The sequence below is a fragment of the Anabrus simplex genome, chromosome 1 (assembly GCF_040414725.1).
Source record: "Anabrus simplex isolate iqAnaSimp1 chromosome 1, ASM4041472v1, whole genome shotgun sequence".
Classification (NCBI taxonomy): domain Eukaryota; kingdom Metazoa; phylum Arthropoda; class Insecta; order Orthoptera; family Tettigoniidae; genus Anabrus; species Anabrus simplex.
The window spans coordinates 1,273,469,556-1,273,483,979 of record NC_090265.1 but is presented as its reverse complement, the minus strand read 5'-3'; the positions used below and the strand labels follow the sequence as shown (position 1 = coordinate 1,273,483,979).

At 37.7% G+C, this 14,424-nt stretch overlaps 1 protein-coding gene across 1 annotated transcript in view; it reads right to left on the bottom strand.

The window, feature by feature from the left end:
• Nucleotides 1-14,424, bottom strand: part of LOC136858267 (A disintegrin and metalloproteinase with thrombospondin motifs 7) — an 852,495-nt gene that overhangs the window by 37,841 nt on the left and 800,230 nt on the right. The window contains exon 17 of the mRNA XM_067137673.2: nucleotides 102-634. Coding sequence (XP_066993774.2) covers nucleotides 102-634 — 533 coding nt within the window. The remainder of the gene's footprint in view (nucleotides 1-101; nucleotides 635-14,424) is intronic.

Sequence of the window (14,424 nt, the reverse complement as noted above, 5' to 3'; positions counted from 1 at the left end):
TTGCTTGCATAATATGGTATTTTTAAATTATATTTGAAAATTTAGAGTATATTTATCCCACAATTTGGAGAATGTTGTAAGTAAAAAATTTAAGATCTCACCTGTCACCCAGTGCACGTAACAATATCGCTGTACGTGGCAGGGTTTAGAGTCACTCGGCTTGAGAGCTTCATCACAGCTGCCATCAAGATGAGTGCATTCTACATGTCTGACCTGGCGACCAGGTCCACACGTGACTGTACAGGGACTCCATGCAGAAACTAGCCACCCTCCCCCACTTACTGTCCTGTCCTCTCCTTGTCCACCATTCATAAATTGAAGAATGTCATCATGGTTGCGAGGTGAACTAATACTGTTGAGTATAATCTCATCTTCATCCAATAACATCATCTCAGCTGAGGTATTATGTGGTGCACTCCTTGATTCCTGAGTTGGTGCTAACGAGAAGCATGAAGGCAGATCAGGACATGGCTCCTCATCTGTTGGACGATCTTCATCTGCACATTCACTATCGGAAAGAACCACCTCTTCACTTGAATTACCATGATCCTGAGCCACACACAGGATATGCCTTTTACGGAAAGCCTCTTCCCCACAAGTCACAGGGCAAGGTTGCCATTCTCCTGTCCACCATCTGAATTGAAATTAGAAATGTAATGAGTGCAAGTAGATTCTCTCTTAACTGGTACAAATTATTATGAACTCCAAATTAATTATATATTCCTGTTATAACCAAATAATAAAATTATAGAAATGTCATTACCACATGGAAAATAACAAACAACAGCCTTGAACTTGCTAACAATTGAAATTATAAGAATGAAGAAATATCAGTGTTAAAGGGTAGGAGGTAGAAAAGAAATATTCTGTTAATTCTGTTAATTCTGTTAAACAAACTGGAAAACTTACCTTAGCAAAAAGTATTTTTTTAACCCAGCTGGATTCCTGATATTACTCAGACATTATTAGATAATTACTATATGAACAAAAGTCATAATATAGGCTTTCACAGCCAACCTAATGGAAAATTGTTGTCTACTGAGCTGTTAGACCATAGTTACAGTTTTGACTAGGTAGAGAAAACTGAAGATATTACAGTAATGAAAATATCTGGTTGGTTGAGATAACTGTGGCATAATAAGAGGATTTAACTTACAACAGTAACTACAAAATAAGCTAAGTATTCCAACAACCTGCATCCCACACTAGTTAATAATATATAAATAATTGTTATTTCTAAATAAACTGAGAAACAATACTTAGTACACAACTATTTAAAATGCTTCTATTTTTCCAGCTCAGCAACAAGATTACATATTGTAAACCCAACTGTATACATCACTTGTTTGTATTTCCAAGGCAATTTTATCTTCATTAGTGATTTGAAAAGTCTAAAAATGTACACTAGATCATACAAAATATGCCATCGATCACAATCAATCAATCACTACTGATCTGCATTTAGGGTAGTCGCCCAGGTGGCAGATTCCGTATCTGTTGTTTTCCTAGCCTTTTCTTGAATGATTTCAAAGAAATTAGAAATTTATTGGACATCTCCCTTGGTAAGTTATTCCAATCACTAACTCCCCTTCCTAATAAACAAATTTTTGCCCTAATTTGTCATCATTAACTTTATCTTCATATTGTGATCTTTCCTACTTTGAAAGACACCACTCAAACTTACTGGTCTACTAATGTCATTCCACGCCATCTCTTCACTGACAGTTTGGGACATACCACTTAGTCAAGCAGCTCATCTTCTTTCTCCCAAGACTTCCCAGCCCAAACTTTGCAACATTTTTGTAACGCTACTCTTTTGTCGAAAATCACCCAGAACCAATCGAGCTGCTTTCCTTTGGATATTTTCCAGTTCTTGAATCAAGTAATCCTGGTGAGGGTCCCATACACTGGAATCATACTCTAGTTGGGGTCTTATCAGAGACTTTTATGCCCTCTGCTTTACATCTTTACTACAACCCCTAAACACCCTTGTACCCTTTATTTACAATCTCATTTATGTGATTACCCCAATGAAGATCTTTCCTTATATTAACACCCAGGTACTTACAGTGATCCCCATAAGGAACTTCAACCCATCAACGCAGTAATTAAAACTGAGAGGACTTTTCCTATTTGTGAAACTCACAACCTGATTTATCACCATACTATTGCCAGCTGTCCATCTCACAACATTATTGTGCTCATTTTGCAGTTGCTCACAATCATTATCATCATCATCATCATCATTTCCCCTGCTGGGTTGGAGTTTTTATGGCACTTCCCCATCTTCCTCTTTCCACCATTCCTCTTCCATGATCTTGTCCCAATCTAAATTTCGTCTTCTTGTGCCTCTCTTCACTGATTCAGTCCAAATTGTTCTAGGTCTTCCTCTTGCTCTCTTGTCTTCGCACTTTGCCTCCAGCATCTGCCTTGGAATTCTATTCTCCTCCATCCTCTTTACATGTCCAAACCATCTTCATTTCTCACTCTGTCTCTCCTTGTCTTTCCTATCATACTTCTTAGGAATTTCATCTCACTGACTTGAATTCTACTCTCTTGCCTGCTAGTCAAAGTCCAAGTCTCAGCTGCATAAGTCAGTATGGGTACATAGTACGTGTTGTACATTATCTCTTCACTTTTCCTTGGTACTTCTTTGATCCAAACAAGTTTTCTTACACTTTGGTAGAACTCATTACCCTGCTGTACCCTCCTGCTAATCTCCATGTCCACCCTGGCATTTTGCATTAATTCACTTCCTAGGTATTTAAAGCTGTCCACAATTTCCAGACTCTGACTTTTAATTTTCACAGTGCCCTTTTCTTGCCTTTCCCCTCTTGACATCACCAAAGTCTTGCTTTTCTCTGTACTAATTTTCATGCCATACTTCTCAATTTTTTCATTCAGTACATTTAGTTGTTGTTGCACTTCTTTGCTATTCTTTCCCCAGATCACAAAATCATCTGCAAAGAACAGTATCTTCATCCCTTTATCTCCATAGGCTTCCTTTGTTTCCTTTACAATTTGCTCACAATCTTATAACTAATTTATTACTCTATACAGAATAACATCATACGCAAAAAGCCTTATCTCTGATTCCACTTCTTTACTCATATCATTTATTCTGTGGCATGGGCTTGTGAAAATGCAATAGATTTCTATGTCTTAATTTTTTATTTACATTCTGTAATATCTGAAGCCATCTCTTTTCAGTTTCGACTCAGTTAATTTATAAGTGTTAGATTCTTCAGTCTGCTGAAACTAATTTTTAATAAATAAATGTACAAACTATCTGAAAAACAAAAGCTAGAGTAACAGAATTATACCTGAATAATAATTTAATAATGTTGTTTCTTTTTCAGGTATAATTTTGAAGAACCTCAAAGTTTTAAATTTTCATTTATATTCATGGCAGAGATAGTAGAGAAACCCAGTGTTAACTGAGGTAATGAATACAATTGGACCACAACCAGTAACATCACAATTATGAAAACAGTAACAAAATGTACATGGACTGTCAAAGATTTAAACTTTGGGACCAGCAGGAGGAATGGGAGATTCTAAAGAAAATTTACCCTTTCTCTTCCTTATCGAGCTCAAAGTTCACATGGACTGCCAGAGATTTTAACCAAAGGCCCAATATTGAAAGATCAGCAACTCACCACCTCATACCAAGGATGGACTGGTAGCCATGAGGTGTTGATTGAAAATGGCAGAAGAAGGGGGAAAATTCTAGAAAACCTGCCTGCCTCCACTTTGTCCAGCACAAACTTCCCACAGACCACTGGAGATTTGAATCTGGAGCTCAGCACTAAAATTTCAAGATTAACTGCCTCAACCAAAGGTGGTTAACTATGATGTAATCCTGAAATTCTGGGTAAAGTAAATCAGTGAAAAGCCACTATAATACAACACAATATGCCTAGGCAAACTCCATGATCCAATAAGAGGCAGATATATTTGAAAAACTACAATAATTTGTAAAAATGTTATGAGTGAACATGTTAAACAACATGCTGAAACACTTAGGAAACGAATGAGGACTGTAAGAAGATTCAGCAGACAGAGAAGCCTGGATGGTATAATTCACACATACAGACACACATACGAACGCACACACATGTGTGCATGTGCCCCACTCCGGATCACACTATGCTTCATGGGAGAATAAGATTCATTTGCAGTAAGTAAGGTATGGAGCATTCAAAATATTTCAAAATCTGCGTGTTCTTTGGTCCTAAATGTGGCTTATCCTTATCATCTCTAAGATACATCAATGAGCTTTGTCCAGTCCTATGACAAGTTAGTGAATTTATGTTTTCACTTCTTTCCCCCCTTGATTAATTAAACAAAGCATTGTTGAAATTTTAATTTAGACTAACAAGCTGAAATACAAAAATTCAGTAAATCAGATCAACTGTTTTCCATTACTACATAACAAACAAACAGACAGACAGATGGTCAGACAAGCACAAAGAAATTTAGGTATTGATCTCAATTAATATAAAATGACCAAAAATATGTAAACAATCTCATTTCCAGTCAAAATATTGAACAGAGAAACAGACAATTATTCCAATCTTATTTGTGTAGATCACACATTTTCACATTTCTCAGTAGTGAAATGAGGGAAGAGGTAATAAGTGAAATGGAAGTTATAAGAAGAAGGCAAAGTATTTTCTATTTTCACTATGGTAATATAATAAACAAAACAGAAAGAATATCAAGGAGGTAAACAACCTATATTCATACAACAGGTAAAAGAGAACTGAAGTAGCACAATAACAGAAACAAAGAGAACATGGAAAAATATGTTTCAGCAAGACATGCAATGAAGAAAGCCATCAGTGGGGCCAAAGCTGAGCATTGCATATATCTACTAGAGGTATATGCAGAGCTAGACACTAAGGGAGGTGAGAAAAATACCTACAGTACCGGTACTATCAAAAGCATATGATAATGCAACAGGAGACAGCAAAATACTTCATGTGTATCAAAGTCAAGAAATAGGACAGAATAGGTGGCAGCATTACTTTGAAGACATTTCTGATGAAGTAGCCGATGGTATTAGGTATGTGAAGAATTCAAAAGCACCATGACCTGACAATGTTCAGAAGCAGAATGAACTCCTTGATTCCACAGGTGAATGGGTGGGTAACTACTTCTATGCTACGGTGGACTTGTTAAGGATACCATCTTGCATGACCAGAATGAAAGTGTTCCTTGGACATTTATGTATGCCAGGGATGTCTTGCCTGCATCCACCACCAAAGAGGAACTGCAGAACTGTGTTTTCAAGATGAAATGATTGCCCAAGTCAACTGCACCTAAATGTTAAGAGGACTGAATATCTAAAAACTAACATGAGCTCATTCACCGTCCAGGTTTCAAGTCAAATATTGTGTATGATTGTGTAAGGTTGATACCGTCAAACAGGGTGATTTCAGACAGTTTTGAGGTTATTTTCGTCTTAACTCACGAAGGGAATCTTAAATTGTATTGTTTATCATCCTAATAATGAGGAATATATCCAATTAATGCAATACCCTACAAACGTAAAATATATGTCAACGCAGGTTTTCCTGAGAAAACAAAAAGTAGTGTCCGAATTCACCCCATACTTTGGGGTGATTTCGGATGCACATGCATTTTAAACCACTGTTCGAAATTTCAAAGCGTGTTGGGTGATTTCGGATATAAATAGTCCTTTATTTCAATTCTTCATTCTTTTTGTTTTAGTTTTGTATATTTAAAGTGTTCTGAGGGGGTCCAAAATATGACTAGCTGTTTAATATCATTGTAATGATAAATGGAATGTGTTACTGATCGATCTTTATTTTCTGACAAGGTAAATGTAACATTTTCCGGTCTAAATTGAAAATGTTATGAGATGGACAGCAGGCAATGGTATGTTGATAAACGGGGTTAAAAGTCAGGTTGTGAGTTTCACAAATAGGAAAAGTCCTCTCAGTTTTAATTACTGCGTTGATGGGGTGAAAGTTCCTTTTGGGGATCATTGTAGGTATCTGAGTGTTAATATACGGAAAGATCTTCATTGGGGTAATCACATAAATGGGATTGTAAATAAAGGGTACAGATCTCTGCACATGGTTATGAGGGTGTTTAGGGATTGTAGTAAGGATGTAAAGGAGAGGGCATATAAGTCTCTGGTAAGACCCCAACTAGAGTATGGTTCCAGTATATGGGACCCTCACCAGGATTACCTGATTCAAGAACTGGAAAAAATCCAAAGAAAAGCAGCTCGATTTGTTCTGGGTGATTTCCGACAAAAGAGTAGCGTTACAAAAATGTTGCAAAGTTTGGGTTGGGAAGAATTGAGAGAAAGAAGAAGAGCTGGTCGACTAAGTGGTATGTTATAGATGTTGATTCCCAGAGGGAATCTGAAATATTTGTCCTGAATGAGCAAATTTATAATACCAATATAAATGGTCCGTTATTGGACATTATAAATTTTCCAGCTAGCTCATTCTTGGTTGCCAGCGTTTCGCCCTCGTGTGCTAGGGTGGGCTCATCAGTTGGTACCTAGCACACCTACCAATACGCTGGCTAGTGCATACCGTGGGGGCCACTGCGTAGGCTAACTGGAGCCACCGGCAGTGCCAATGCAGTAAGAGACTTTGTCTCATCACTAAAAATTGATGCCTGCTTGGCCATCAGATGATATAGATGTTGATTCCCAGAGGGAATCTGAAATATTTGTCCTGAATGAGCAAATTTATAATACCAATATAAATGGTCCGTTATTGGACATTATAAATTTTCCAGCTAGCTCATTCTTGGTTGCCAGCGTTTCGCCCTCGTGTGCTAGGGTGGGCTCATCAGTTGGTACCTAGCACACCTACCAATACGCTGGCTAGTGCATACCGTGGGGGCCACTGCGTAGGCTAACTGGAGCCACCGGCAGTGCCAATGCAGTAAGAGACTTTGTCTCATCACTAAAAATTGATGCCTGCTTGGCCATCAGATGATATAGATGTTGATTCCCAGAGGGAATCTGAAATATTTGTCCTGAATGAGCAAATTTATAATACCAATATAAATGGTCCGTTATTGGACATTATAAATTTGCTCATTCAGGACAAATATTTCAGATTCCCTCTGGGAATCAACATCTATATCATCTGATGGCCAAGCAGGCATCAATTTTTAGTGATGAGACAAAGTCTCTTACTGCATTGGCACTGCCGGTGGCTCCAGTTAGCCTACGCAGTGGCCCCCACGGTATGCACTAGCCAGCGTATTGGTAGGTGTGCTAGGTACCAACTGATGAGCCCACCCTAGCACACGAGGGCGAAACGCTGGCAACCAAGAATGAGCTAGCTGGAAAATTTATAATGTCCAATAACGGACCATTTATATTGGTATTATAAATTTGCTCATTCAGGACAAATATTTCAGATTCCCTCTGGGAATCAACATCTATATCATCTGATGGCCAAGCAGGCATCAATTTTTAGTGATGAGACAAAGTCTCTTACTGCATTGGCACTGCCGGTGGCTCCAGTTAGCCTACGCAGTGGCCCCCACGGTATGCACTAGCCAGCGTATTGGTAGGTGTGCTAGGTACCAACTGATGAGCCCACCCTAGCACACGAGGGCGAAACGCTGGCAACCAAGAATGAGCTAGCTGGAAAATTTATAATGTCCAATAACGGACCATTTATATTGGTATTATAAATTTGCTCATTCAGGACAAATATTTCAGATTCCCTCTGGGAATCAACATCTATATCATCTGATGGCCAAGCAGGCATCAATTTTTAGTGATGAGACAAAGTCTCTTACTGCATTGGCACTGCCGGTGGCTCCAGTTAGCCTACGCAGTGGCCCCCACGGTATGCACTAGCCAGCGTATTGGTAGGTGTGCTAGGTACCAACTGATGAGCCCACCCTAGCACACGAGGGCGAAACGCTGGCAACCAAGAATGAGCTAGCTGGAAAATTTATAATGTCCAATAACGGACCATTTATATTGGTATTATAAGTGGTATGTTCCGAGCTGTCAGCGGAGAGATGGCGTGGAATGACATTAGTAGACGAATAAGTTTGGTGGCGTTTATAAAAGTAGGAAAGATCACAATATGAAGATAAAGTTGGAATTCAAGAGGACAAACTGGGGCAAATATTCATTTACAGGAAGGGGAGTTAGGGATTGGAATAACTTACCAAGGGAGACGTTCAATAAATTTCCAATTTCTTTGAAATCATTTAGGAAAAGGCTAGGAAAGCAACAGATAGGGAATCTGCCACCTGGGCGACTGCCCTAAATGCAGATCAGTATTTATTCATTCATTCATATTAACAGTTATAAACTGCACAGAGATCCTACTGAGAAATCTTAATAATTTTTCTTACAAACGATACAAATCTCAGGGCAAAAAAAGGTCGATACAATGAACACGTAGTTGCCACAGCCTATAAATCTAAAATATGTTGTCTTTGAAAATAAACATTCCTCTCTTTTCAACTTGGACTGGAAGTATTTTCGAACTTTGTTCTTTAGCTATTTTATCCTCAGCAGGGATGTTAGGTAACACAAACACTTTTCTGCTGTTTTTATATGGGCGCACGTATTTGACATCCACATCCCTTGAACGAATATTTCAGGCCAAGCCAAAATACTGCCTGTATGCTCTTTGAACCTCAACTTGTATTTATAATCTGCAACAAGGAAAGCCTCTTCTTGCAACAGCAGAACGTCCTTAAATTCATAGTGTGCTTCATCGCATTCATTTTCACTGCTGCTACCAGCACCATCACTTGTTTCTGCACTGCTTCCTGCTTTCATCTCGGCGGAAGTCACGGCCAAAAGTCGAATTCCCAGGAAGAACATTTTATTTGCTGCGGCAGCGGCGGGAATTAGCAGGTTGTGTTGGGTTGGAGCATGGCCGGAGGGTGATGAGCTTCCTTGAGCATTTCCTTCTTCCTCATTTAGCATTGGTTGTCTTCCCATTTTTTGGATATACATTCCGCACTTTATTTTATAGGGTGGACCAAGACACACCATAGAAATCACATGTTTTCCTATAAGACAACTTGCCATTTTTAATATCACGTACGGCATTTTCTAATAATTTTGGTTCGTAATTACACCTCGAAGCAGCTTCTTTCTGTCTCTGATAATTTCTAGGCATTGTCCAAAATCACCCAGACTGCGTTCAATTTTCAGTAAAATGTGCGTAAGACGCTATTTTTCACTAAATCACACCCAAATTCCACAGCAATCGTTTATAAACACTTGTCAGTTGATCTCACTAAGAACCATAACTATAATGCATTCCGTCCGGCCACGACAGTCGAAAGTATCCACTTAATATTAATGCATGAACTTTCAACAATGCCAGTGCACACGGGAAAATTTCCAAAGTATGAAGTCGATTCATAATAAAAAGCACAGAACGAGGGAACCATAACCTCAAGGCCAAACTAAAATGCGCGCGGAAGTGCAAAGCACCGGCGGCTCGTTGCTATACGACAAAATACGGCAAATCTACCATACTGTCCAAAATCACCTCTGTGTCCGAAATCGCCCCATTTGACGGTACCTTAAGTTAGAATTTCCTTAAACCATGTCCTCCTTAAGATGTTAGCAGAGGTATACATATCATTGTCTGTGTACTTCTGTATTATGCTGCACTCATTGTGTGTATGTTTCCCCCTCCCCTCGCTCCCCATTACTAGCGAGAAACGCCGGGGCCTTGACCTATGTTGGGGAAGCCATCTTGTCAGTTTTACTCCTGTCTCTGTACCAGACAGTCGTGCCATGTAAGCTCTTGTATTTTTCCAGGATTTACCCTGGTTTCCACCCCTATTGGGTGGGAATTTTTATAAGTTTCGTTTTATTTTAGTTATACCTAGTATCTGTTAACGTAAATTGAGCTTGTGGTATTATTATCTCCGTTCTGGATTCTCTTCCCGACCTGGCATTTTCGTTAGTACTAGGAACTCATTTGATCATTAGTTCATAACTGACCCCTTTCCTAAAGCACATTTTCTTCTGGTTTCTGATTTTAGTTTTTCTGATGGTCAGTTATGTTAATTTAGACCTTCCGTTATGGAAGCTATCAAACTTGTTGTTTTTAAAAAGGGTAATTCCGCTTCTGCATTAATTATTATGTACCCTATGAGTCAGATAAGGGGTGTAATATCATCCTGATTGAAGGTTATGATTTTTTCTTAATTTCCATTTTTAACCTTGGCGATAACCTAAATATGACTAACCGTTCTGTAAGGTTAACTTTTATCACAAACCACTCTGGGTGATAAATTGTTATTTAATTCTTTTAAAAAAGGAGCTGAGAAAAATGAATACCAATCCGTTCAAAGGTGTTTTGTCACTCGTTGACTGTCTGATATTAATTTTATTTGGTGGTCGTCTTGGTGACATTTATTGTCATAGATATTGTTTTTTGTTTTTTGCGTTGTTACTGGGGAGTTGGATTGAGATTGGTTTGGATAACGTTGGGAATTAGTTGACTGGACCTTGTCTTGGAATTTCAGTGGTGATTTATTACCGATATTAACTTAATTTCACCACGCTATCTGATTATTTATTATGTGATCTGGTTTTATTCCCCAGGTGATTTAATCCATGAATAATTGAATTAAGTAGTAACTTCTGGTTAACCTGAAGTGCCCTTGAAGAGTTGCTGTTGATATTTACTGAATTACCTTATTTCACCACTTCACTGCATTTGTAGTGTCATTCAGAAACTATTCCCCTGTGATCTAATCCATGAATAATTGAATTAAGCAGTAACGTCTGATTATCCTGTAATGCTCTTGAAGTGTTGCTGATGATATTTACTGAATTACCTTATTTCACCACTTCACTGCTTTTGTGGTGTCATTCATGAACTATTTCCTGAGATTTAATCCCTAAAAATTGGATTAAGCAGTTTCTTCACGTTAATTAATTTGGTATTGAGCCAGTTCCGCACCTTATATTGGTGGGTTACCATATGATTTATGTATTTTGGATTTTGCTTGATATCCTGTCCCTGTTTATTTATACACCCTGTTTTGTATTAACACCGTGCTAAGGATCAGATTCATTTCTCTCTACTCGTGCTTGAGAATTCATTTAATTAATTAACTTGGTGTAATGTTCACACTGCGTTGTTATTAAATTCAACTATTTCGAAAAACCTAAGTCTTTCCCTTCATGATTAAGCTTACTATATTCATTTTAAAGAAAGAGGCATGATTGCAATGATCCACTGTAAAGGCATCTTCCACATTTACACCTTTGAGGTAAGTTGTCTTGCTTTTTTTTTTTTACTTGTATTAACTTATTCCATTTACTGCTTCTGTGTGGTGACTCTATGTGGCTATTTATTTTGGGTTTTCTGGGTGTCAGTGTGTTGGGACAGTCTTGGATAATCTCTGTGAACTGGGTTACTTACTGTTATTGAATTGTTAACTGACTGTCACCCGGTACGTTATTGAGACTTGAGTACCACTGTGTCATTATATTTAATTATACTTATTTGGTGCCACTCGTTACAACATTACTGTGTCTATACTTAATAGTGTCCCCTATGTGCTGCACATTATTGTCCTTATTGTTGTATTTCGAACTTGCCTAATAATCACATGTTACAGTGTTAATTTTGATTTCATGTAAATATCGCACGTCACAATTGTATAAAATGGTGCTCTTCATTCCAAAGTGTGGACCCAAATACAAGTAAACTTTTAAAAAGTCAAATGTTATTTAATAATGAAAGTCATGGAAACATGAGCACGAGGGCCAATAAAAATATCAGAGTATACTGAGAAATCCACCTGAAACAACTACAGTTGATAATGAATCATGTCAAACCTCTAGAATTCAGAATTCAAAACTTTACTAACGAAAGTACAAGATCAAGTTAATGTATGGAATATGGTGATGGAAGATTTTGGAATGAAAATAAGTGTAGAGAAGAGTCAAATAGTAGTGATGTCAGAAGACAGGAGGATAACTGAGAAGATTAGAAAGAGAGTACACAAAGTAAATGACTTTTACCAGAGTGTGAGAGATGTACTGTGAATAAAGAATTTTGAAGGAAATGCAAAGAAGTTCTATTTTCAATCTATCACAGTAAAACTTCATTAAAATGTTTCTACAGGGGTCAACAACAAAAAAAAGTGTTAAGCGAGAAAACTTACTACTGAATATATGAAGAAAATCTATCCAAAAGAGATATAGAAACACTAAATATGATTTTTTCCGACATGAGGACATTTATATCATGTATCCGTGGGTACAGTGTAACTATATCTACCATTTCTAAAGAAGAGAGGAAAGTATTAAAAGGTGTGAAAAATGCAAGAAAACAAATACGAAAACCTTTTCTGCTGGGGCTTATAAAATAATAAGTGCACTGAAAGTTGTGAGAAACAACAAACAAAAAATATGGAAACATGAGCACGGGGACCAATAAAAATATCAGAGTATCATTGCATATCATACTCTTTCTAAAACAAATGTTAATAGAAACATTTTATTTTGGAGCAGTGGATTATTAAGCATTATTTATTGGTCACACTTTTTGACAGTGAATTGGAGGTTACACTTGACCATGTGCGACTGGCAGGAATGACTTAAGCCGCCGTTTTGAATAAACTTTGACCAACTCGAATGATTTGAGTCAAAACTCGAAGGTGCGAGTTCAACATTCGCAACCTCTGCACGCTTAAAGATGTGGACACCAGTCCACTTTCTGATAGATTTTAAGTTTGTCTTCATTAGTAAGGAATTTCACAACTTTTTCCCTATCTATAACTAGGCATTCACAAGACAAATACGCACCACACTAGTCAATTTTACACAATTACGTACCTAATCCAGATACAGGCTACCGGATCACATGACAAATATTTGCTACACTTCACTGTACCATTCAACACAAAATAAATTTCTAACTTTTGAATGGAATGCAAAATACAAGCTATAGGCTCACTGTGTTATTTAACAATCTCTCTGCTAACTGGCAAGCAAAACTGAACATTTCTGAGGCTAACAGCTTGCAACTTACCCTGTGAAGTTCAAGAATTTAAGGCCTTTTTTCATTATAATGCAACTTTAGTGACCGCTCTTACCCAAGAAATCATGTTTCTTTCACAAGGGATGACATATAACATTTTCAGGGCTAGGAAAAATGTGATCGTACTAAGTGGTAATAGCGAAAATTTGTGACGCGATAAGTGAGGTAATTTTATATAGATTTAACACAATGAGAATTGGGGCTTCAAATTTACGACATGTTAAGTGGGAAAAAATGTTAATGAGGAACGCACTAACGAGGTTTCACTTTATATGACAGTATTGACATATTCAGCAGGGGCATGGAAAACAACAATACAAGACGAGAGTTGTGTTCAGGCAGCTCAGATGAAATTTCTTAGAGGTATCATAGGAAAGAGAAAAACCAATAATTACAGGCCAGTTAGCTTGACATGTGTTGCTTGTTAGCTCTGGGAAAGCATTGTTTATGATTATATTAGACACATGTGCAAAATTACTAACTGGTTTGATAGAAGGCAGGGTGTTGTAGTAAGAATGTAAAGACAGGGCAAAAAAGTCACTGACCAGTATGGTTCCAGTGAAGGGACACTCACAAGGATTACATGATTCAAGAACTAGAAGAGAACCAAAGGAAAATGATTCGATTTGTTCAGGGAAATTTCTGGCAAAAGAATAGTGCTTACAAAAATGTTGAAAATGTTGCGCTGGACAGACGTGGGAGTAAAGAGAGGAGCTGCTTGACAAAGCGGTATGCTCTGAAAATGTTAGTGAAGAGATGGCGTGGAATGACATTAGCAGATACATAATCTTGAATGGAGTTTTTAAAAGTAGAAAAGATGAAATTCAAGAGGAAAAACTGGGGCAAATATTCTTTTATAGGAAGATGAATTAGGGATTAGAATAATTTACCAAGTGTTCCATAAATTTTCAAGTCCTTTAAGAAATGACTAGGTAAACAACTAATAGGGAATCTGTCTCCTGGATCACAGCCCTAAATGCAGTTGAGTGATGATTGATTGAAGACAAGAATAGAATCAGAAATAAAGAGAATGGAAAGGGGACTGGAGTTATGAAACTACAGGACAGGATAGAAACAAGTAAGATGGAATAGTATAGGCACATAATGTGTATCAGAGAAGACCGAGTTCTAAAGAAAGTATTCACTTAGAAAACAACAGGAAAGAGACCACAAAGAGGTGGATGGATACAGTGGAGGAGGTATAGAGGAGTGAGAAGGAAAGATAGAAGAAAATAATGGAAGCAGGAAAAATTGGTGGAGAGACAGGCAATGCTGGAGGTCCTTGATTTATAACCTGGCTAAGGAGAAAACTGGAAACAGGAACTGAAGAAGTGTTGTTGTTATTATTATTATAAGAAGGGAAAAGAGGTTGGGA